Source organism: Saimiri boliviensis, chromosome 8 (genome assembly GCF_048565385.1).
Source record: "Saimiri boliviensis isolate mSaiBol1 chromosome 8, mSaiBol1.pri, whole genome shotgun sequence".
NCBI classification, from domain to species: Eukaryota; Metazoa; Chordata; class Mammalia; order Primates; family Cebidae; genus Saimiri; species Saimiri boliviensis.
Window position 1 is genome coordinate 84,927,050 of NC_133456.1, and position 25,527 is coordinate 84,952,576.

General features: G+C 42.7%; 1 protein-coding gene across 7 annotated transcripts in view; it reads right to left on the reverse strand.

The window, feature by feature from the left end:
- ATG7 (autophagy related 7) overlaps nt 1-25,527 on the reverse strand; it is a 259,019-nt gene that overhangs the window by 224,704 nt on the left and 8,788 nt on the right. For 3 of the 7 annotated variants that reach the window (XM_010337760.3, XM_074404776.1, XM_074404779.1), the window contains 4 exons: nt 10,156-10,328; nt 9,596-9,650; nt 2,331-2,448; nt 367-444 (listed from right to left, as the gene is read on the reverse strand). In XM_010337760.3, coding sequence (XP_010336062.1) covers nt 367-444; nt 2,331-2,448; nt 9,596-9,650; nt 10,156-10,315 — 411 coding nt within the window. In that variant the 5' untranslated portion in view covers nt 10,316-10,328. Of the gene's footprint in view, nt 1-366; nt 445-2,330; nt 2,449-9,595; nt 9,651-10,155; nt 10,329-13,917; nt 13,969-16,079; nt 17,432-25,527 lie in introns of those variants that run through there. The other 4 variants (XM_074404775.1, XM_010337761.3, XM_074404777.1 and 1 more) reach the window with 4 other exon arrangements.

Below are 25,527 nucleotides of genomic sequence, written 5' to 3' on the forward strand. Positions count from 1 at the left end.
CTGTAATCCAGAAGCCCCTTTCCTTTATTCGGATGGACCTCTGTGGGACAGTATTTAACGAAAGCATTACTAACAATAAAACCACATTTCCTGAACCTGACTTTATCATGCCCTGAATAAGAGGTGGGTCGCTGTGTTATATAAACTATGCAGTTATTGCCAATACGATCTATAGGGATGAATTGTGTTAGCACTGGTAATAGGTGTCAGCACTATCTGGCCTCTAATCAAATGAGCATTAACAGCTATAATTTAAATAACAGAAGGCAGCAGCTTCGAAGAGGAGAGCAGACTGTTCTACTGGGACACTGGGCTGAGCCACGGAATCTCACCAGCCTCTGTGCAACCGAGAGCCCATTTACTTACTGCAAATGTTAAGAGGAGGAACTTGTTGAGGAGTACAGGGTTTTCAAGAGCAGCGCCTGATCTTATGGATTCCCATATCTGCCAGAAGAAGAAAAGCATGAAGGCAGGTTACCAGGCATCTCTGAGCTTCTCACTCTCAGGTGAAGTGTGGAGCTGAAAAGCAGCCTCTTCTTTCCTACAGACCCAGCATCACTTACCCCAAACAATGAAGTGGGTCGTTACCTAACTCTGCCCACTTGACACTGCCTCTCTCCCAGCCACACTCCCTTCAGCAACTAAGCCAAGTGAGGGAACCCAGGTGCCTCCTCTCAGCAGATTCCGGCAGCACAGACGAGGCAATCAGGCCATTTTCATGCCTCCGCAATCTCCTTCAGCAAGTATTTATTTATTGTCTACTATATACGGGCACATCAGGGTTACAACAATCAAAGACACAGTCAGTCCCTACCCTCAAGATACTCGCAATCTAGAGAGAGAGTCTGGCATAAACGTGTAACTTCAGCGCCATGTAGGATTTGCTGTCAAAGAAGTAGGTGGAATATATGGGAGGAATTCTCTGCAGACTCAGCTGGGGAAGTGGGAGGGTAAAGAGCCTGGAGGGGGCTCTCAAAGGAAGTGCTGTGAAATATACACAGGGCTTTCTTAAAGCCTTGAAATTATCTTGCCCTGAGAGATGAAGAAAGAAAAACAAACTTCAAGTTTATGTATACTCAGCAAGTACTGAGACTAGGAGCAAATGCTGGTGCTGGTCAGCAGCTGCGGATCACAAGATGTTTTTGTAGCTAAGATTTGTAGCTAAACTTGGTGTTACTAAGCAAGACAAAACACTTGCACTAAGTATGGGTGGAAGAGGGAAGTAAGCAAGCAGAAGTAAGTTCCTGCTACTCACATACTGGCCTTGGAGGAGCTGGATCACTGAAGAGAGGCCCCCAATTTCAGGTAAGCCAAAGGGGTGTGGGACAAGAAGTGCCAGAAGAACTCTGGGCCCCAGTTGAGGGGTGGGATATTTCTGTGGGGATGCACCTGCTTTTTTCCAAGACGATTAAGGCCTGACCCAACTCTTTGGAGACTCCCTTTCAAATGTGCACCCAAGGCAAGAGTTCCAGGAGCAGTCAAGCCACAGGGCAAGAAAACCACCATCCTCACCATCTATCCCAAGGGATGTGAGGGAAGCCAGCCTCAGGACTTGACCACTGCACCCACACCAACAAGACTCGTGTCATAAAAAAGACTGGTGTAAAGACTCATCAATTAAAGAGGTGAGACAGGATTGAAATAAACTGCCCCCACCTCCCATTTTAATTCCTCTCACTAACTCCAGTGTAAAGAAGCAAAGGAAAGACATTCCAGGACGACAGGACATTGTGTTCCCAAGGACAGAGGACAGAATAGAAAGTAGGTGGAGGGAATTACATGTGATTTGCTGTGACAGAGTTGGAGAATGCAAGGGCAAGACTTACAGGTCAGAAGGGCCAAAGAGGTAAACGGGGTCAGGCCAAAGAGGCCTTGAAAATCTGATGCAGTAGATTAGATAAGCGAAGACACTGGAGAGACTACATGATAATCTCCTATGCCACCATGTGCACAGGATTGCCAAGCCTCTTCCAAGGTACAAGGAACAGAGTGCCCAGAGGCATTCAGCCACAGAAATGCAACTCTCAGAGGTATAGTGGCTTCAAAATGCTGGCTGGAGAGGAGCAGCAAACTGATTACTTAACCTCTGCCCTGCCTTTTTATTTCCAGTCTATCCCAGGTGAGAGCCTGGATGTCCTCTCCCCGACCTTCCTGCCAACACAGGAGACAGCTGGGAGTATTCTCTCTGGGGAATTATACCAAAGCCCACAAGTGCCTTTAAGTTCTATCATATGCCAGTTTCTGCAGCAGAACCATGTGCCTGATCACAAACACTGTACCTGCCAGGACCACAGGAAATATGACACATACATCACATTTTCCCAGCTAACCTCATTTGCTGCTTGTTCCAAAAGAAGCTTCTTATCTGCAGTCTTGAAAGACTCGAGTGTGTTGGTGTTATACAGTGTTCCAACAGCTGGGCAGCAACGGGCTGGGGTGGGAGCACTCCTAGATATAAGAGAAACATGGTTAGCCAGGCACAGTTGGGACTTACAGAGCCAGAGAAAGACAAGTCAACCACCATGGTAGTGGGAGAAAAGGGGTATTGCTCTGTAGGGCAAACAGAAGATTAACTGTATGTTTTCTTGGAAAAAGATGAACATTATCAGTCAAGGACTTAAAAACAGGCACCATTCCCCTTCAAAAGTCTATATACTCCCTGTACTCTAACCTATCAGGATGCTGTTCTTCCATCATTCCCCAAAGAGAAGTTCATTTCCTATTTTTTCTTCTTTAACATCTTTAACCAGAGGGAAATATTATTGTTGAGCCAGAACTGTGCACAGTTTGAATTCTCATAACAGCTCTTTTCCCCTATTTAGAGGTTTAAGCAACTAGCCTAAGGTCACATAATAATAGCCAGAGCCTGAATCTAAAACAAGAACTAGCCGAGTTCTCCCCACCTCTCAGACCCTCCCAGGCTTCAAGGACCTGCTCTAATCTCTCCTCTTCCAAAAAGCTATCTCCATTTTCTCTGCTAAGAGTTGGCACATAAAACTCAGCATAATATTTTCAAGCATTTTCAAGAACTACAGTCATACCCACCCAGCTGCAGGACAGTAAGCTCCGTGAGGACAGGAAGTATGTGTTCTCATGACTATCCTACAACCTAGCCCACCCCAAACAGGGCTCTGCACAGACCTGTTGTTGAGCAAGCCCCTATGGTTGAGTCTCACAGACAAAATCTTTCACACCTGGGTTACCTGTCAATCTGTCATGCCGCCAGGTTCACACACTCTACATTGCCCCCAAAGGCCTCAGTCATCAGAGTAAGCAAAGTCAGGAAAAGAGGAGTTGATTCTGAATACGAATTCAGATGTGGACAAATCTGGTTTCTCCTCTGAAATGATTAACTTGCATTTCAGAGGTTACAGATGTTACATGAAAATATTCTTTTCATTAGTAGCCTACTACTGCTATCACAACTAATGCAGAGAGAATGCCTTTTTACTGATTGCACTGATGATAGCTATATGGTTTAGAAGAACCTGTGTCTTTTCATTTAGAATCCATGTACAAGTGGGTTTATGGGGCTGAAGGCGTAGAAGTCTAAACCTAGAACAGGTATGAAGGGGTGCAATGAATGACATGATTCTGTCAAATGCTGTCTATCAGGCTCAAATACCAAGCCCCCGGGGAGAGCTAGCTTTCAATGGCCAGAGCCTTCCCTTGAGAGCTATGAGTCAGCAAATCACAGGTGGTTTGTCACGATGCTTCTTCAATAAAAGAATATTTTTCATCCAGGTGAGATGGGGACATCAAAGCTGTCTTGAAGACAGAGAAATCACAAAGGGAAAAGATTAAGCCCAGAGGAAAGGCAAAGAAAGCAGAGCAGTTGGTAAACTAAGCCTTCTACATTCAGACTTGGCTTTATGAAACTGCTGCTGAAACAGGATGTGGAAACAGAAGGAAGGATGCTATGATCTAATTTGGACACAAGCACAGAGGAGGAAAGTGCCCTTCCTCCCAAACTTCCCAGGTGTGTGAGAGCCATAACAAAGCCTCACTCTGTGAAAAGAGAAAACTGCATACCAAGAGCTCAAGCAACTGCAAGACGGCTAGGCTCGTAGGAGCATCAGCACTTAGGCAAGAGAATTAGCCAGGACAATCTGAAGCTTCAAAGGCCAAGCATTTTTCATGACTAAAGTTCCATCATGGGAGGTGGCACAAAAATGAATTTAAAAAGTGATAATGAGAGGGAAGGAGCCTGAGACTTAGAGACAAGAGAATTTAGTTCAAATCTTGGTTCTGACACTTACTAGTTTAGTTTCCTATGGTTCCATTTATATGAAATGTGCAGAATAGGCAAATCCTCAGAAACAGAAAGTAGCATTATGGTTGGCTAGGACTGGTGAGTATGGAGATGGGGGGATGGGGAGTTACTGCCAAGGCTGTCTTTTTTTGGGAGATGGAAATGTTCTGGAATTAGCAGTGATGGTTACAAGACTCTGTGAATCTACTTAAAACCAATGAATTGTACAGTTAAAGGGGGTGAATTTTATGGTATGTGAATTATATCTCAACATAGCTGCTAAAAGGATCTGAATTAGAAATTTTCTCCACATGCTAAGGCCAACAGTGAACTCACAATAATATACATACTAACCTGTAAAAAAACAGATCTCACAAAGGCCAGAAGACTGGACCTGCTTTGAGGATATTACAGCTAGATGCTTGGCCTTCACTCAGTCTCACAGTGATGACTCAGGAAAGTGCTGGGGCTGTGTTGCACCAGTTATTTACACTTGGCCAATAGGCAGGCAGGTGGTCAGAATGGAATAAATCCTCTGGAAGAGCACAGGTGCTCTTTATACCGGGAGGAATCTACTTCACACATCGCTTCACACGCCCACAGGGAATGCTGGGAACCCAGAAAGTCACACTCTGTTGAGGGTCATGCTTCTTTATCCTCTCCAGATTTCTCCAGCAATCACAGAGTTTCTTTTTGTAATAAACATTATCTAACATGGTCCACTGGCATCTTTCCATCAACCACACTGCATGCCATTTTGACAGCCACGCACTTAGACCGCTTGTAATTCAATTAGACGGTTACTTGAGCAAATAGTACACCCCAGATCTGTGTTGAGTGTTGGTAATATAGCAGAGAATAAGACACACACAGCCTCTACCCTGTATTTATGAGTTGGTGCATATGACTCCTACTTCCTTCACTACCTTTTCAGTTCCTTGAGGGCAAGAATTATGCCTTCAATTTCTCTAATTAGGTCCAACTTGAGGCTTACAAAAGAAAAATATTTCTTATGAATAAAGACAAATATTCTTCAAGGGAAAGAAACCCATAGAAATGTTTTTCATTCAAATGTTGATCATTCGAGGCCCAGAGAAAGGAAAATTATTTTATTTATCAGCTTCACACTGGTATAAAGATTGTCAATCAAAATCCATTTTCCTCCTTGTCAACAGAAATAGAAAGCATACATGATGTTTTTAGCTGGGTTCCATACTTCCCAGTCTTCTTTGCAAGACAGGTGAGGCCATGAGCTTTCCTCAGTAGAATCCGAGTGTCCCTTCCCACTAGAGCGTTTAACAGACTATGTGTCTCTTCCACCTATTTGCACCTTGGCTCTCTTGCCACATTAATCACTTGTTACCTGAGAGTGACAACTGTCTTAATCAGTACGCAAATGCAACGTCCTCAGGGATGATGGAACCACAACATGGAAGAAGACTGAACCAGCAGCCCTGGGCTATTCGATGAGCAAGAAATGAGCTTCCTTTTTGTCTGGGCCCTTACATTTTTGGGTCTGATTCAGCAGGACACCCTACCTCAAGACACATCATCCACTTTAAGACAGTTAGTACCTGATAAAATACTACTTGACTGACAATTCATCTGATACAATTCAGAGAACAGGATCCTTGTGCTGCTGCCTGCAGAGATCCATAAGCCTCCCAGGGACTCAAAGTAAAAGGGACTTTTTATGCAAGGTTATGCAAAGCTGAGATAGTCTTGACATCTACAAGGGAGTATTAGGGTTGTTAGCTCTTCAACTGTATCTTATTCCTGTCTCTATGCCCAGCACCTAGCACATTCTATTATCAAGACACAAAGGAAGCAATCAATAAGTCTTCCTGAGATAATGATTACCTCTCCACGCTTATTACAGCACAGAGTACACTATAATGCAAATATTTGCCTTCTACTTCTCTCTCTCCTACAGTAGAGGAGCTCTGGAGAATGTATTTCACAAGTCTCTGTATTCCTAATACCTACATATTTGCACATTGTAGGTATTTCTTCTTTGATAATAAATTCATAAAGAATTTCTCTACTAACATGCAGATATACAGCAATCAAAACAAAGATGGGGTAATAATAAAGGAAATAATTTGGAATAAAGAAATCAGGTCTTCTGAGAAGTCCCAAGCACTTTCATTAAACTTCCCAGCCATCCTCACAGGGACTCAGAAACTAACAGACTTTTAAAACTAGAAGGAACATTAGAAAGCAAGGACCCATTTTAAAGATGAGGAAACAAAAGTTGAGAAAACTAAAAGAGCTTATTGAAGAAGGACAGTTAATTAGCAACAGATTCCAAGTCTTCAAACTTCAAATCTAGGGCTATTTTCAGAACATTGGGGACCACGTCTTATTCCTGCTCACCTCCCACTGTCTACCACAGTGCCTCACACACTGAGGGTATTCAATGGTTAAAGAAAAAATATGGCGAGTGAAAACGAGCAATTTGTGTGAAAGTCATAGCTGCAGGATCACAGATTTTCTTATCTCCTTCAACCTAAATTTTTAGATTATTGAAGTTTAAGATGCTCACATTTTGTAGTAAGTTCAAACCTAACTTCTATGAACTGCCTGCTTCTAATTATTCTAAAGAATAAAATTATTAAAGCCTTAAAAAACGAACAACACTTCAGTACAGTAGAAAGATAAGGACAGGAGTGAGGTTAGTCTGAGATGAATATGAGGCTCTCCAGATTACACAAAACAGACTGTTGATGCTCCCCACATACCATCTTCACACAATTTAATATTTGTACACTTCCAGTATTTTCCTTGCTATATCTTAATGGCTCCAAAATAAGTTAGTTTGCCAAAACAAGAGATTATTAGAATTTAATTTCTTTTGACAGGTAACCACAAGGAATTTACGATGGAGCAAGAAAGCTCCGAAGGGAACAAGAAACACCAATACATACATTTTTAAAGATACGAATACTAACATCATTGTGGATGTATGTCATGCTTTCAAATTTTGCAACTGGCTTGAGATAAAAGAAAAAAACGTATTGATTTTCTGAGATTAAAAAAAAAAATTCTAGGGACATTTTATTTTAAATACCCTAATATTTGACTATTGCCACTTTCAAAAGGCAGAAAGATCTTAAAGACTGCATCTTCCTAAAATTCTCCATCTTGATGCCGCTGAGGTACAATAAGCAGAAAAACATTGCAGCCTTTTTCAATTCTCAATAATCTTAAAGGTCCTCAACATGGTTTCAGCTCCACCCTCTTTCTCAAACTGAATTCTTAAGGACCACTAAGACTTAATCAACAAAAACAATGGCCCTCGAATTGACCTCTGTGCTTCTGACACTGCTATCTTTTCTTTCTTTCCTGAAAGCATTTCCTTCTTTGGTTTCTGTAACACTTTTCTGGTTATCCTCCGACAACCCCTGTGTCCTTTGCTAGTTCTCTAAGTCTTTCACCTCCCTAATCATAGGCATTCACTCTGTTTGCACCTTTTGTTCTTTTTTTCTTTTTTTTTTTTGATACAGAGTAATGCTCAGTCACCCAGGCTGGAGTAGAGTGGCACGATCTCTGCTCACTGCAACCTCCGCCTCCCAGGCTCAAGCCATTCTCCTGCCTCAACCTCCCAAATAGCTGGGATTACAGGTGCCTGCCACCATGGCTGGCTAATTTTTGTATTTTTAGTAGAGACAGGGTTTCGCTATGCTGGCCAGTCTGGTCTTCAACTCCTGACCTCAAGTGATCCACCCGCCCCAGCCTCCCAAAGTGCTGGGATTACAGGCATGAGCCACCTTTTGTTCTTATACTGTACAGCTGCTCCTTGACTTACCATGTCCTGATAAACTCATCATAAATTGGAAAAATATCATAAACCAAAACTCTACTTAATACACCTAGCCTGCCAGACATCACAGCTTAGTCTAGCCTCCCTTAAATGTGCTCAGAACACTCACATTAGCCTACAGTCGGGCAAAATCATCTAACAGAAAGCCTGTTTCATAATAAAGTGTTGAATATCTCATGTAATTTATTGAATATTGTACTGAAAGTGAAAAACAGAATAGGTGTATGGGTCCACAAAGTATAATTTCCACTGAATGTGTATTGCTTTCTCACCATCATAAAATCACAAAGTCATTAAACCACCATAAGTTGGAGACCATCTGTATTCTCTTTCTCCTCTACCTGAATGTCTCCCAAATCTAGTCTGTCCTCTCTCCCTGACTCCAGTTCCTTCTAGACATTTCTAGTAGACACTGTCATCCAAAATCAACATATTCTAAGCCAAACTTGTCTCCTCCTAAATTTGTATCCCCCTCCTGGTTTCTCTGTTTCTATAGAAGATAGCAAAATCCCTGTAGCTACTCAGACGAATTTCAGAAATATATTTATAAATACACTTTTTTCTCTTACCCCTGCCTTCTAAATTTGGCTACGTATAACCCTGGGCAAGCCGCTTTTACCTTTCGTTCCATGGTTTCCTCATCTGAACAAGAGAGAAAAATTACACCTGGCAAGTCTGAAGAACAGATGTTTATGAAAATGCCTAGCTAATTAAGTGCTCAATAAATATGTCTCTTGGCTGGGTGTGGTGACCCAATCCTATAATCCCAGCACTTTGGGAAGCCAAGGCAGGAGAATCACTTGAGGATTTCAAGACCAGCCTGGTCAGTATGGTGAAACACTGTCTCTACCAAAATATACAAAACTTAGCCAAATGTCATGATGCAGGCTTGTAATCCCAGCTACTTGGGAGGCTGAGGCACAAGAATCGCTTGAACTCAGGAAGCGGAGGTTACAGTGAGCTGAGATTATGCCACTGCATTCCAGCCTGCATGACAGAGTAAGACTCTGTCAAAAAAAATATATGTGACTCCTCTCTCCAGCAACTCCCCACAGCTCCCAAGTAGATAAAAACAAAATTCTTTGAGGATGTATCTATCATATTCCTTTGTATACCACCATAATGTCTTGCACAGTGGCTTGTATACAGAAGTTGCCTAATAGACATTCATTGATCAATGCCCATGAACAAGCAACTAAAGGAGTAAATCGAGAGGTGTCAATAAAAGATCACAAAATATTAACTACAATCAAAACCAAGAGGGATATCATCTATGTCTCATTCTAGATGGTGCCTGGTACCTAATAGACTCTGATAAATACATGGTGAAAAATTAACCAGACAGACCTAAGCATCTAGCACTCATCTCTATGGGAGGTATGAGAATCATGAGGGGCTGACTCTGCTCACCGGGTGCTTCCCTAGTTCCTCCTGTGACCACCTATGAGGGAGGTAAGCATGCTCATTCCTCGCCAAAAGCAGTGTTCTTTACTTCAGATTTTGAACAAATAAATACTCACATGTCAAAAGCACTGAACTCCAATGTCAAGCGAGCTGGCAGCCCAGCAGAGTCACCTGGACAGAAGCATTATCACATTTTCAATGACAAGTCAGAAATAGCAGCATTCATAACAAAAATGCTTATGAATAATTTTGTTCTCTTTGTTGAGCCCAAGGCGCCCCATCCAATTTATGATTATCTATGATACATAGATAATATATGTATGGATAGATAATGGCAGAATGTGAAAGAGCTCTTGTGAATATGAGACATTTGCCAAGAATATAAAAAAGATTCAATGGAAAAAAAAAATTTCCAATCTCTTCCCCCAGCAATGCTAAGTAATGGGTATTATTTGAATTAATAATTTTGAGTTTCTCTATTCTCTTTCTTTTTCCCCACAACAAGAGAAAAGAAATGAAAATGAATGGGGATCAAACAGTCAGGAAGTAAAATAGAAAGTGGTGAAGAGCACTGATTATAAAAGACATGGCTGTCCCTTTCTACAGGAAAACTGACACTATACTGGAGGACAGAGAGGATAACAGTTGATAGAAAATGAAATTTACTATTACCTACCATTGTAGTAATAACCCTTAATGTCCTTGGGAGCTTCATCCAGCCGATACTCATTCAGCTTCTTCTGGGTCAACTCATGCCAGAACCCAACATCCAAGGCACTGCTAAAGGGGGCAAACTGCAGTTTAGAGAGTCCAGGATCCCCCGTAGTTGCTGCCATTATTTCTTGCCTACTAAAAAACAAAACGGAACACAGTAAAATAACATAGCCATGCAAAAGCTCGTGAAAAAGAACATTTGTAATACAGCTTAATTCAAACAAACAGAAAGTAATGAGATGTCTACAGGATATCTTAAGACACAACTTCTTTTTAGATTGTGATAAGAAACACGTAATATATACTTTACCATCTAGATTATTTCGAAGTCTACAGTTAGGTGGTATTAAGTATAATCACAATATTGTAAAACAGATTTCCAGAACTTTTTCATCTTGCAAAACTGGAACTCTATATTCTTTAAACAATAACTCCCCATTTCGTTTCCCCCAGGACCTTGCACCCACCATTCTATTTTCTGTCTATATGGGTTTGACTACTTTATGTAAATGGAATCATGCAGTATTTGTGTTTTTGTGACTGACTTATTTCACTCAAGACACAACTTTGGAACACAGGAAGGGGAACATCACACACTGGGGCCTGTAGGAGGCTAGTGGGATAGGGGAGGGATAGCAGGGGGTAAGGGGATAGAAGAGGGATAGCATTAGGAGAAATACCTAGTGTACATGACGGGGTGATGGATGCAGCAAACCGCTATGGCATGTGTATACCTATGTAACAAACCTGCATGTTCTGCACATGTACCCCAGAACTTAAGGTATAATAATTTTAAAAAAAGGAAAAAAAAGACACAACTCTGAAAACTATCCTAATTGGCATATGTTGCAGGCTGATTCTCCTCATGAAAGTGATTTTTCTAAGCAAGACTTTCTGGCCTTAATGTTTATGCTTCTTCCTTCCTTATTTGAGTCAGTCTCAAATAAGGACTAATGGTGTACTACTGCTATTCCTTCTTCGACACAGTCACTATCTCAGAAGCTTTTGTCATCTTGTGTGGTCCTGGAGAACTCTGCAAGTACAAAATCCTATATCTGGCCACTCAGAAATGCAACAATCCGAACTGCCAGAATTCTATCTGCATGAGAGCAGTGCTTTAGCACCTCTAGATGAGGCAGATAATGAAGGATGTGTTTCTCCTCACCTCCTACAGTGCCTACATTTCTTTGAAATCTCATGTTTTATCTTTTCAATGCATGGAAATTTTGCATTTTATGCCATGATACATATCTTATTATTTCATTTTCCCCCTCAAATTATCAAATAAATTTGACCTTCCTGGCAGTCACGCACATGTATGCTGTTAACTTTCTGTAATCCCTCCACACTCTCAGGGGTAACACACCCCAGTTTGAGAAGCATAATACTAAAGAAATCTGGCAGCTCCAAAAAGCAAATTTATGAGGTCCCTTCACTTTCCATTCTGTCCAATTACCCCACAACCAGACATATGAGTATTTCCGCAGCAGAACCTATGAATAATCACAGTAAATGGGAATTTTTTTTTTTTTTTTTTTTTTTAAAGACAGGGTCATGCTCTGCTGGCCAGGCTGCAGTACATTGGCACAATCTCAGCTCACTGCAACCTTAGTCTCCCAAGCTCAAGCAATCTTCCCACTGCAGCCTCCCGAGTGGCTGAGACTACAGGCATGCACCACCATGCCTGGCTAATTTTTCTGTATTTTCGGTACAGACCAGGTCTTGCCATGTCGCCCAGGCTGGTCTTGAGCTCCTGGACTCATGATCCTCCTGCCCTGGCCCTGCTGGGATTACAGGCATGAGCCACTGCACCTGGCCAAATGGGATACACTTTTAAAATACAGCTCACATCTACTCAAGGAGGTTTTGCTTGAGTTCTGCACCAAGACTATTAAAAAGCTTTCAATTTTCCAAACTTGTTGGATTTAGAATTAGAGATAAGGAGTTTTGGATTGATAGAAACTGTGTTATAAAATACAAAGTTAGTGATCTACGTAAAAGGTATTCAAATCAAGAAGAAGAGGATGAATGTGAAACAGAGCCCTAGGAAAGCCTCCATGAAAAAGATAAGCACTGAGTGATATTGGAAAGGATGGGTAAGGGGTGGGGGAATATGGGTAGAGGGCAGAAGGAACAAAACAAGCAGAGGAACAGTCGTGGCAGAAATGGGGATATGTGAGACCAACTGTCCTCACGTGGAGGGTTTGTGCTCTGCAAGACCAGCACACACACAGCTGAGCAGGATGGGTGAACGCCTATGGAGAAGCTTCAAATGAGAGACTAAAGAATTTCAGAGGGGGAAGCCAGTGGCAGTCCTGCATGGTGAATACGATTCTGCAGTGGCTAAAGGGCTTTGAAGGAGGCAGGCAGGAAAATTGGCTAAGAGCTCAAGGATTGATAAAGATCTGAATTAGAGCAGAGGAGGAAGACTGAAAAGAAGGAGACCCTTGTTGGGGTTGATTTAAGAGAAAAGGTGACCTAACTCAGTATCTTGGTAGACCCAAGGAATGAAAGAGAGAACAAAGCCCTTCAGGTGTCAAGCCATGACTGGCCAGGAGAATAGCAGTTTCAGTGAAAGACAAGCCCCTTGAGAGGCAAAGCAAGTTTCAGAAGAGTAATAATGAAAGACATTTTCAGCTGTGGACAACAGCAGGGCAATGATAAGCCAAGGAAACTGGATATGAATACTGAGAGCACAGCTAACACAGGTGAGAATGATCAGTTCTTAGAAGTTACTCACAGAAGGAGAAGCCCCACAAAGTCCTAAAGAATGTCCACAGTTAGGGAGTAAAAAGAAATAGAATCAATAGGCCAGGCATGGTGGCACACTCCTATAATCCCAGCACTTTGGGAGGCCAAGGTGGGTGGATCACATGAGGTCAGGAGTTCGGGACCAGCCTGACCAACATGGTGAAACCCTACCTCTACTAAAAATACAAAGTTAGCTGGGCGTGGTGGCGCATGCCTATAATCCCAGTTACTTGGGAGGCTGAGGGAGGACTGCTTGAACATGGGAGGCAGAGGTTACAGTAAGCTGAGATATCGTGCCATTGCACCCCAGCCTGGGCAACAAGAGGGAAACTCTATCAAAAAAAAAAAAAGAAAGAAAGAAAAAGGAAATAGAAACAGTAAAACAAAGCTGTAATTGGTACACCAGGACAGTACATTTATCTACCAACCCAAAGCAATAAAAAACTTTGAGAAGAGTAATGATGAATGAACACTAGAAATCAAAGAAAATGACAGGTTAATGCCACTGGATTTTAGGTTTAAAAGGAGTGTGGCGGTGGCTTTCTAAAATGCAATTTCGTAGTAGAATGTTCAAAAGAGAACAGGCTGTAAAGGCAGAATCACCACAGGGGAACAACTGACTTCGTCCCCAGCAAGTTCTAGGGGGGAAGCTTAGATTGCCATTGGATTCCTAATGGGTGGTGTGTTGTTCTTGTTTTTCAACAGGCTGACTTTGCTTTCCATATTTAAAAAGATGCTTTGGCAACAGAAGTCCAATTTTGAATGAATGAAAGATTCACAATGGGGGCTTAAAAAAATAAAAGCAAACAGAAGGTATGAGGTGGGAATTATAACAAATATTTTTCTATATAATCGATAAGCTTCATTGATCACAAAAGACAACACATCATTGTTCCTAAAATTCTCCACTGCCTCCGTATGGCTTGCAGCATCATGCCTCACAGTGCCTGACCAAGCGTTTTCAAACACTCACCATCGTGAGCACCTATTAAAAACGAGGATGCCTGGGTCTCACCCCTACTTCCTGTGGAGGAAAGAAGATTTGGTAAGAGAAAAAGGAATAGTGATGGAGGCCGTAAGTCTGGTGTTTTCATATTACATCAAGTGATGCTGCTGTGGGTTTGGTGCTATCTTGATGCCTACAGGTCACTGGCACTTACTTTTGGAGGCCCCCACCTCAAAATCACCTCAAATGTATTTGAATGCACCCTCAACTCCTATTAAATATCTTTTGGATTTTAATTGTTTGAAAGAATTTTTATAATTTTGCCCAATAGAAAACAGATTTAGCCAGGTTCAGTGGGTGATGTTACATTGGGAGGCCAAGGCCGGGGGAGGGGGGTGGGAATCACCTGAGGTCAGGAGTTCAAGATTATCAGCCTAATCAACACGGTGAAACTCCCAGCTCTACTAAAAATACAAAAATTAGCCAGGTGTGGTAGAGTGCACCTGTAATTCCAGCTACTTGGGAGGCTAAGCATAAAAATCTCTTGAACCTGGGAGGTGGAGGTTGCAGTTGCACTCCAGCCTGGGCAACAAGAGCAATACTCCGTCTCACCCCACCCCCCGCAAAATAAAGAAAAAGAAAAACAGGTGATTTGAGGATTTGGGACACACATGTGGAGAAATACTCTCACAGCTTCCTGTGCTGTCTTTGGGGCCTCTAATCTCTCCCTTTTTCTCTTTTCCTTCACAATGCAGCTAGCATTTTCTTTCCCTGTTGGTTTTTGAAAGTTTCCATGCTCAGCCCTCTCCTTGGTCATTCATTTTCTTTTTTGTTTTTCAGACAGAGTCTCGCTCTATCACCCACACTGGAGTGCAATGGCACAAACTCAGCCCACTGCAACCTCCACCTCCTAGGTTCAAGTGATTCTCTTGCCTCAGCCTCCCAAGTAGCTGGGATTACAGGCGTATGCCACCACACCTCGCTAATTTTTTTGTATTTTTAGTAGAGATGGGGTTTTACCTAGTGATCTGCCTGCCTCGACCTCCCAAAGTGCTGCAATTACAGATGTAAGCCACCGCACCTGGCCCTAATTTTTTGTATTTTTTTTTAGTACAGATGGGTTTTGCTATGTTGGTCAGGCTGGTCTCGAACTCCTGACCTCAAGTGATTCACCTGCCTTGGTGTACCAAAGTGCTGAGATTACAAATGTAAGCCACCACGCCTGGCCAGTCATTTACTTTCTACAACAATTTCTATCTATATGCCAATGAATCTCAGGACCATATTTCTAGCTCTAACCTCTAAATGTATATTTAAATGTCCTTTAAAGCCACGACTTAGATTTTTCAAAATCTCAAGTTCAACAAATCCAAAAAGTCAACATATATCTTCCCTAAATTCTACCCCTTTCTCCGTATTTCCTAGTTTGCTTAATACTATCACCTTACATTCTAGCAAGAAATCTCAACATCATCTTCAATTTTTCTCTCTCTCAATGCAAGAAAGCACTAATTCCTAGAAGCTCAAACCTAAAACAGTCCTCTGCAATGACATGAAGGCAACAGTTACTGAACACAGACCAAAACTAGGCACAGCAGCAGGGGTATTCACTTGAATTCAATTCTCTGAGAAGCCCTAAGAAGGAATAGCTCCAGTTTTATAAAGGAAGAAACTGAGGTTCAAAGAGGTAAGAAATTCACACAAGGAGGCTGGGTGTGGTGGCTCACATCTGTAATCCCAGCACTTTGGGAGGCCAAGGTGGGCAGATCACCTGAGATCAGGAGTTTGAGACCAGCCTGGCCAACATGGCGAAACCCCGTCTCTACTAAAAATACAAAAATTAGCTGAGCTTGGTGGTGGGTGCCTGTAATCCCAGTTATTTGGGAAGCTGAGCCAGGAGAATCGTTTGAACCCGGGAGGTGAAGGTTACGGTGAGCCGAGATGGATATCATGCCACTGTTACTCTCGCCTAGGCAACACAGCAAGGCTCTGTCTCCAAAAAAAAAAAGAAAGAAAGAAAATAAGAAATTCACACAAGGCTATACATCTAGGGAAGTGGGAGAACCAGGATTCAGCTTCCAATGCCACTCTGAAGCCCATACTCCTCATGTAACTTCATGCTTCCTGTCTAGGTCTGCCTGCCTTCTCTCCATTCCCACTGCCACGTGCCAGGCTCCAGCATCTCACACCTCAGCTCTTGCAGTGATACGCTCACGAGTCACTGCCTTTGGCCCCCGTCTCCTCCAAACAAGATGGCACACTACAACCAGGAATGATCTGCATAGGTTGCTCCTCTGTTGAAACAAACAAACAAAACCTTACTTGGCCTCACCACACAGATAATAAGGTGCTACAGCCGTAGCCTGCTAGTTTCCTGATCTTATGCATGGCTCATGTTCCTAGGAAACCTTTCCCCTCTCTACCAGGGAAAGTACTTCTCATCTCTTAAGGTCCTTACTGTCAGTAACAGTCAGTGGGTATTAACGGTTCCCTTCTCCATGGTGACAGATGAACACTTCCATTAGGGCATTTACTATCATAAACTGTACTTGCTGTTTTGATAATATCCTCTTCAAAACTACTTAAATAACAGCAGTAGTAACAGTCATATTAGTAACTGTTCTTACTAAATGTTCATTCTGTGCCAGGTGCTACATTAAATAGTTTACATGTTATTCACTTGACAGTGGTTAAGATTATGTCTACTTTACAGAAGAGAAAACTGAGGCACTGGGAGCTTTAAGTAACTTGCCCAGAGTCGCACAGGAAGTGGTAGAGCTGAGATGACCAACCCAGGTCTGCCTGCTTCTAAGCCCCTATTCTCATCACTATACTATACTGCCTTGAAGGAAGAAACCTCTTTTCAGAAACTTTCTATTGCCCATCAGCCTCACACATACTAAAAAATAACCAACTGTTTTGAAAAAACATTCATAAGCTAACCTACTCTCCAACAGTCAAAACAAAAAGGCCACGGCCAGAGCCATCGTCCAATGTGGAAGGAAATCAACACAGTTGCAGACAGTGGTACAAAAGGATTTCATCTAAAACCCTCTGTGTGACAGACTGTCAGGTCCCTACACACGTCGGTCATTCACAACTTTCTCTTAAAGGACAAACGTAACTTGTTTTTATCATAATTTTGATGACCTGCTGAGGTCATCAAGATGGAATTTTACCAGTGCCAAAGGATCACAAAGACAAAAAAGAAAACTCTAATCTACAGCGCTTTCGTAGCTGGGCAAAAGTGACTAAGGATGACTACTTAGAAGATAACAGACATGTCCAGGTCAAGTGGCTCACGCCTGTAATGCCAGCACTTTGGAGGCAGAGGCAGGTGGATCACTTGGTCAGGAGTTCAAGATCAGCCTGACCAACATAGCAAAATCTTGTCTCTACTAAAAATACAAAAGTCAGTCAGGCGTGGTGGTGCATGCCTGTAATCCCAGCTACTCGGGAGGCTAGGGCAGGAGAACTGCTTGAATTTGGGAGACGAAGGTTGCAGTGAGCTGAGATAACACCATTACATGCCAGCCTGGGCCACAAGAGAGAAACTCTGTCTCAAAAAAAAAAAAAAAAGGTAAGATACTTTGTATACTAATTATACCTCAATAAAGCTTTTTTTTTTTTAAAGGTAAAAAATAAGATGTTAAAGCTGTTTAAAAAAAAAAAAAAAAAAAAAAAGATGTTGGCCAGGCACAGTGGCTCATGCCTGTAATCCCAGCACTCTGGGAGGCTAAGGTGGGCGGATCATGAGGTTAGGAGTTTGAGACCAGCCTAATTAACATGGTGAAACCCCGTCTCTGCTAAAAATACCAAAAATTAGCGGGGTGTGGTGGCGCATGCCTGTAATCCAGCTACTCGGGAAGCTGAGGCAGGAAAATCGCTTGAACCTGGGAGGTGGCAGTTCCAATGAGCCAAGATCATGCCACTGCACTCCAGCCTGGGTGACGGAGCAAGACTCTGTCTCAAAAATGTTTTCCCACATGGCTGCCAAAGACGGCAGAGGGGCAGATCCTGGTGCTCGATGGCCAAGTCTCTCTCCTGGGCCGCCTCAGCCATGATGGCCAAGCAGGTATTACTGGACCAGGAGGTAGTGGTCGTGTGGTGCAAGGACATCAACATTTCTGCAAGGGCAATTTCTACAGAAACAAGTTAAAGTACCCGGTCTTCCTCCACAAGTGATGAACACTAACCCTTCCCGAGGCCCCCACCATTTCCAGGCCCCTAGCCGAATCTTTGGCAGACTGTGCAGGGCATGTAACCCCACAAGACCAAGCAAGGACACGTTGCCCTGAACCAGTTCAAGGTGTTTGATGGGACCAACCTATGACAAGAAAAAGCAGACGGTGGTTCCTTCCACCTTCAAGATTGTGCATCTGAAGCCTACAATAAAGCCTGTATACCTGGGGGTGGCTGGTTCATGAGGTTGGCTGGAAGTAACAGCCAGTGACAGCTACCCGGAGAAGAGGAAGGAGAAGGCCAAGATCCTCTACCAGAAGTAAAAACAGCTCATGAGGCTGCAGAAATAGGTGGAAGAGAATACAGAGAAGAAAACTGACAAACAGAGGTCTCAAGACCATAGACTCCTGGTCTGAGCCCAACATAGACTGCTTATTCCTCATGCTTGGCCTGGCCTGCCCTTCCTCCATCCCCGCGCTGGGATGTGGGGGACCCAGGCGGCAGTCCAGGTGCTGAATGCAGCCTGGGACCTAGAAAGATCAGAAAGAGGAAAGGGCCTTAGTCACTGCCTATAAACTTATTTGAAACAATTCCAGGAGTTGTGCAGACATAATTTGCCTATAACCCACTTGTTCCTGACAGAGTTTTTAAAAACAAATAGTAAGACCAACTAGCTACTTCTGTTTCAATATTAGCAAAAGTGAAATGGAACACTAATTGCAGGGGAGCCCTACCCTGTGAATGAGGCATCTATTTCCCACCTGGTCATTCGCTATAGACTGAAGCTGCTAAGATGTGAGAAAACACCCGGGTACAGTATGAGTTTGCTGTTGAACAAAGGGTATTTACAGAAGCAGAGACCCCTTGTGTGACCAAGGGGTTTCAGGTATTGCCCTTGTTTCTTCCCTGTATTTTGTAAACAGAAACAAACTACTCTTACAGAGGGGAAAAAAAAGGCTTGGTGCAGCGGTCTATGCCTATAATCCTAACTCTTCGGGAGGATGCAGCAGGAGGATCACTTGAGCCCAGGAGTTTGAGACCAGCTTGGGTAACATGGTGAGACCCCATCTCTACAAAAAAATTAAAAAATTTGCCAGGCACACCTGTAGTCCCAGCTACTTAGGAAGCTGAGGTGGGAAGACAACTTCCCACTGGGAGGCTGAGGCTGCAGTGAACCATGATTGCACAAAAGTAATATGCATAAGAGGCACATCCTTCAAATATTTTTCTGACCTATTTGGCCTTAGGGAAATTCTGAACAGAACAGAAGAGCCTATTTCACAAGAGGACATAGTTGATTTTCAGCTGCTGAAACTGTTCCATGACAGGTGGAAAACAGATAAGTCTTAAGCCAACAGCAGCATGATGAGGAATCTTCTGGAAATACCTAAAGAAGACACTCTACGGTAAAAGTATCACTTAGGAACATACATCTATGTCCCATCACTATAGTCTTTAAGCTGGAAGGCAAAATTTAAAAAGTAATGGTCAGAGGGGAATCTGGGAGAAGTAAGCCCTAGGTAGTTATTTATGTGTCACTAACCTAGATCCAAACATTATTCACTTCCTGAAAAAAGAAGGCTCACCTGTAAAACCCTGGAGTACACATGTGAAACTCTGGCCTCTGCTTAGCTTAGAAAGATAAAAGATTATGTCTATGACACTTCAACATTATATTCAGACACAGTCAAGGAAAGAAACTGACATAGGCATCAATGTAAGTGTGTTTCAATTTTATTTCAAACTATTTCAGGATGTGAAACCCAGGAGTTACACAAGATGGGATTCTGTCACTGCCAATTAAACAGGAAAGATTTTCATAAGGATTCAACACCGTGATGAACAAGAACTCCAGCAGTGTAAGAAAGTCTGCAGTAGCCAAAAAGCTCAGTCAAGATTAAAGTGAAATAGCAGGGTGTGTGGCTAACCAATTCAACCTGCCTGGGGCTGTGTCTACCACCCAAACTTGGGGCAAATTTCAGATTTTAATGAAAATAAAACTGAGTCACACTCAGCATGAGTAGGAGCTCAGGAAATGACACTGAATGAAAACATATCAAAAGTTTCTGTCCAAATGGACCCAAATCTTTTGTTCTTTAAGGTCAAATCCCCACAGGAAACATGCCATAAGGTTGCCTCCCAAGAAAGCTGCTGGGGGTCAAGAGAGAGGAGTGCAGGGAGACTTATTTTCACTGGATGACCTTTTTTGCCTCTTAAAGTTTGTCTTACGTATATAAAATAGCAATACCAAAATAACGAAGACAATTAAAAAAAAAAGTCCTAATACAATGGCAAGAAGAAGACAGAGAAAGGGAGCGGTATTAGCTCAACTGCTTTGGTTCCAAGAAATCAGAGCTGGGAGATTCTTGAAACAAGAACCATGTCTTTTCTTCAGGAGTAAGCATAGTACCTAGATCATAGTAAGGGCTCGGTAAAGGTTGAAATAAAACAATAGCTGTCTTTTTCCACAAAGAGCCAATGGATGGACGCTATATAGTAAGATAAATTTCAGCAGAGTTTAAAAATTACTAACAAGCTTAAGTTGTCCAAACAGGAAACAGATCAGAGAGATGAGTTCTCCATTAGTGGAAGTGTTCACATATATACTGGATGATTATTTGCCAAGTAATACTGCACAAAGGATTACTGTATCAGGCAGTCAGACAAGATCAGGGGTTGGCCAGCTTTTCCTAAGAGGTCCAGATAGTAAATATTTTAAGGCACTGTAGGCCACAAACAGTCTGTTGTGAATTTTTTTTAACAACCCTTAAAAAACTGCAAAAAAAATTTCTAAGATCTTGGACTACATAAAAAACGCCCTTGGCACAAAACCCACAGGCTGTAGTTTGCTGACCACTGGACTAAATGATCTTCAAAATCTGTTATCCTTTGATTCTTTGAAGGTGCCAATAATGTATTTTGTTTTGAGGGAGACTGACATTTTTGGCATAATTTTTACAGGGCAGTAGAGATCAGTGAGGACTGCTGAGGATGAAGGCCAGATTTTAAGGCCACATCTGCTGGTCTGTAATAGGCACCTTGTTTAACGCTGCAAATACTTCTTTGTGAACTGGTAAATATAGTCTACTCAGAACACTCACACAGCTCTCAGCATCATTAAGCCAAGACGAAGCTCATTTGATATTTATTGAGGCACATAACATTCCGGAAAGACTGAATTAGCAGCATTCTACGTCCTAAGCAGGCATATGACCACACCTCTGATGGTTTCCTTATGCTTTCTCCCAGACCCTTCCTGCTGCCTTCCAACTTTTCCAGTCCTACCCCATGGCACTGTCACTCCTCACCTCTGACTTGATGCTCCTCTAACAGCGGCTCTCAGGCTCCCATGGCCTAGAAGCGACAGCCCCTCTGTCTGAAAAGTGCACCCTGCTTCTGTGACTGCCTGACATTTTTTAAAGCTAGCTCAGAGGTGACCTGCCCGGGAAAGCCTTCTCAGAGGTGCCTCACCTGTCTTCACTCCCCTCATATTCCTCCCCTGGCAGCTATACTTAATCATTCCTGGCTCTAAGCTACCTACACATTTGGTATTGTTTTTCAACTCTTTGCTTACCTGTCTGCCTCCACTAAACTTGATTGTAAATTTCACAAATACAGATCCTGGCTTATATTCCTTTCAATGTCCCTAGTCCCTTGCAGAGTGGCTCTCAATCATTACTAGGATGAATTTTAGAAACCTTTATCTTCCAGGCAAGGTGGCTCACACCTGTAATCCCAGCATTTTGGGGGTCTGAGGCAAGAGGACGGCTTGAGCTCAGGAGTTTGAGACCAGCCTAGGCAACATGGGCAACATTCCGTCTCTAAAAAATATACAAAGAAAAACTAGCTGGGCATAGTGGTGGCAGGTCCCTGTGTTTCCAGTTACTTGGGAGACTCAGGTGGAGGATCGCTTAAGCCTGGGAGATTGAGGCTGCAGTAAGCCAAGATGGTGCCACTGCACTGCAGCCTAGGTGACAGAGCCAGACCCTGTCTCAAAAAATAAAACAAGAAAAAACAACACAAAACAATAACAGGGAACTTTTTATAGATCTCCTCCCCAAAAGAAAGAAATAACCCAAGCTTGTATGACTGTGAGAACAAACCCCAGAAGCTAGTTGCCGTGGAATATGGAATAAGGAATCATGAAGAACATGGTGATACGCCATATGACGTAGGTCTCTAACCCTATTATTGCTTTTTCAGGACTAAGACCTTAGCAGACAGGAAACACGCATGCACAAATCAGTGCAAATAAAACCTTAACTGCATACAAAAGTAGTCAAGAATAAATCTTTCTTTCTGGTCATTAAGATAGCAATTTATGAAGAGATTAAAGTTAACACCAGCAGCAACACGATAAACAGACACTGTGTGCTATCTGATAGAATGCCATGGAAAGAACACAGCATCTGTGGTATTCGGATGAAAATACATAACCTGGATCTCACGAGAGGAAACATCAGATAAACCCAGGCTGAAAAACATTCTACAAAATGACCAGGATTATAGTCTTCAAAAGTGCCAACATCTTAAAAGTCAAAGGAAGACAATTCCAGATTGACCACAGCTGGGGCCACATGTGATCCTGGGATGATGCTCCACTATAAAAGGGCATTATTGGCACAAAAGCTGAATGGGAGTCTCTGGCAGATGGATAAATGGAATCTCTCTGTCTTATTCCTACAATATTTCTGTAAGTTTGAAACTGCTTCAAAATAAAACAGTAAGAACAATTTTATCACCCAGATACACACAGCTTTATACTCTGTTCAGCAGGCAAAACCAATCAACCTGACAGAAGTTACAATGGTGATTACAGGGTTAGGTGGGGCTACTGACTAAGAAGGCCACGAGGAAGGCTCCTGGGGAGATGGAAATATTCTGTATCTTGAGCTGGGTGGTGGTTACAAGGCAAATAACTATGTAAAAAGCCACAAGCTAAATATTTGTGATTAGTGCACTTTATGTATGTTATCCCTGAATAAAGAAATAAAATAGAGACAGATGCAGCGGCTTACACCTATAATCCCCGCACTTTGGGAGGCTGAAGCAGGAGGATCACTTGAATCCAGGAGTTCAAGACCAGCCTGGGCAACACAGTGGGCCCCATCTCTACAAAAAATTAAAAAATGTGCCAGGTGCCTGTAGTCTCAGTTTCTTGGGAGGCTGAGGTGGGAGGATCACTTAAACCCAAGAGGTCGAGTCTGCAGTGAGCCATGATTGTGCCACTGCACTCCAGCCTGGGTGACATTGTGAGACCCTGTCTCAGGAAGGAAAAGAAAAAAAAAAAAGGCCAGGCACAGTGGCTCACACTTATAATCCCAGCACTTTGGGAGGCCAAAGCAGGCTGACTGCTTGAGCCCAAGGGTTCAAGACCAGTCTGGGCAACATAGTAAGAACTCATCTCTACAAATAATTTTTAAAAATTAACCGGAAGAGGTGGTGCACGCCTGTGGTCCTGACTACTCAGGAGGCTGAAATGGGAAGATCACCTAAGTCCAGGTAATCGAAGTTGCAGTGAGTCATGATTGCACCACTCTATTCCAGCCTGGGCAACAGAGCGAGACCCCTCTCAAAAAATTAAAAAAAGTAGAACAAAACCCCTATCTTTAAACTATGAAGTCCTAGGAAGAGAACCTTCATGTATTCATCCAACAGTTCACAGATGACCTACTTAAATTTGCTTTGGTAAAAAGCAATTCATTGCTCTAAATAAGGAGCCTAAATGAGAAATCATTTCCGTAAAGTTTTCTGGCATTTTGTTATTAAAAAAGCTGAGGATGAAAGTATTTTGGCTTGGCTGCTTATGGAATTCATTGAAGCAGAAGTGCTTCCTGGAGTGAGACTGCCCAACCATTCTCCCTCTGCAGGGGTCTAATAGGATTGGACACGGCAAATATCAAGCCAGTGTAGAATTTTTTTAAATCAAGAGGTGTAGGATTTTTTAAAAATGAAGAAGTGTAGAATTTTTAAAATGAAGAATTAATTTTGAAGTGAAGAAGTAATTGTAGAATATAAACAACAGAGGGAGAGAAAACACAAAAACAAAGGAACCTGTCTTTAGGAAAACTAGACCCACAGACCTCTAGTGTCCATAAGCAAACCAACTTGACAATGCTAAAAAGTATCTCCCTCTAATTTTTCTATGTGTGTTTTAGGTTTTTGTCTGTTTGCTTCAGGAAAGAAGGGGAGTTTTGTTTGCTTTTTGAGATGGAGTCTCGGTCTGTCACCCAGGCTGCAGTGCAGCAGCGTGATCTCGGCTCACTGCAACCTCCACCTCCCGGGTTCAAGTCATTCTCCTGCCTCAGCCTCCCAAGTAGCTGGGATCACAGGCATGTGCCACCACACCCAGCTAATTTTTGTATTTTTAGTAGAGACAGGGTTTCACCACATTGGCCAGGCTGGTCTCAAACTCTTGACCTCAGGTGATCTAGCTGCCTCAGCCTCCCAAAGTGCTGGGATTACAGGCGTGAGCCACTATGTTCAGCCACAAGCAGAGAAGTTTTTAATGGGTCAGGGAAAGAATGCTAAAAGCAGAGGTAAAGTAATGCAGTCAGGAATCTGGTCTTAGTCAAGTAAACCTGAGTGTGGATTCCACCTTCACCTTCCACTGGCTGAGAAGCCCATGACGCAGGTTAGGGCAGGTTCCTTCACCCCACTGCACCTGGATTTACTCAGGTGTAAGATAAGGACAGGTATACCTACTCCAGAACTTGCTGGCAGGGCTAAATGTCGGTGATGTGCTTGCTACGGTGCCTGGTATACAGCAAGCAGTCAATAAATGGTAGCTGCTGGTAGTTTTCCTTGTTACTGCCCCATGTTAGCCAACAACGCCTGACCAATGTGGTTCCCCTTCCCCATGCTGACTATGAAAACTTTCTCTGCCTAAAACATGTCTCATTTAAAGTCTACCTCCCTCAAAATAGCGCTGCAGTTGCAACAGAGGCTTAATTAAAAGGAAATGGTCAGTGCCCCACTACAGGTAATCAAGAAGTCCAAAAGAGCAAGTTCTAAAGTGCAGCAAGCACTCAGTGTCCGATTTCTCTGAGCCCAAGTGGGGCCATTCACTTAGCAGAAGTGCCAGAATAACTGCAATTTGGCCCTGAAGTACCTTCTCTGGGCCAAAATGGACCACATAGAGCAGGCTTCTATTCTCATTTTCCCAGCTGCGGGGCTGCAAGCTCTGGCAGTCATTAAAATAAGCACCAAACCGCATGACCAAGTCCCGCTGACAAACAGAATATGTTCTTAGCTGCCGATGTGTAAAAAGGAGGTGGAGATCACCAGGAGTGGGGAGGGGGCTGCTTTGGCATATGGAGCCAATGTACATTTTATAGACTAATGATGCTTCTGCAACCTCATGAGTTGCGGAAACAATCTGCAAGGCTGTTAAAGAGGGAGGTTTAAAGCCTTCTCTTCCAAAAGAAGGAAAGAAGTTCTAAACTTAGAAGAAAG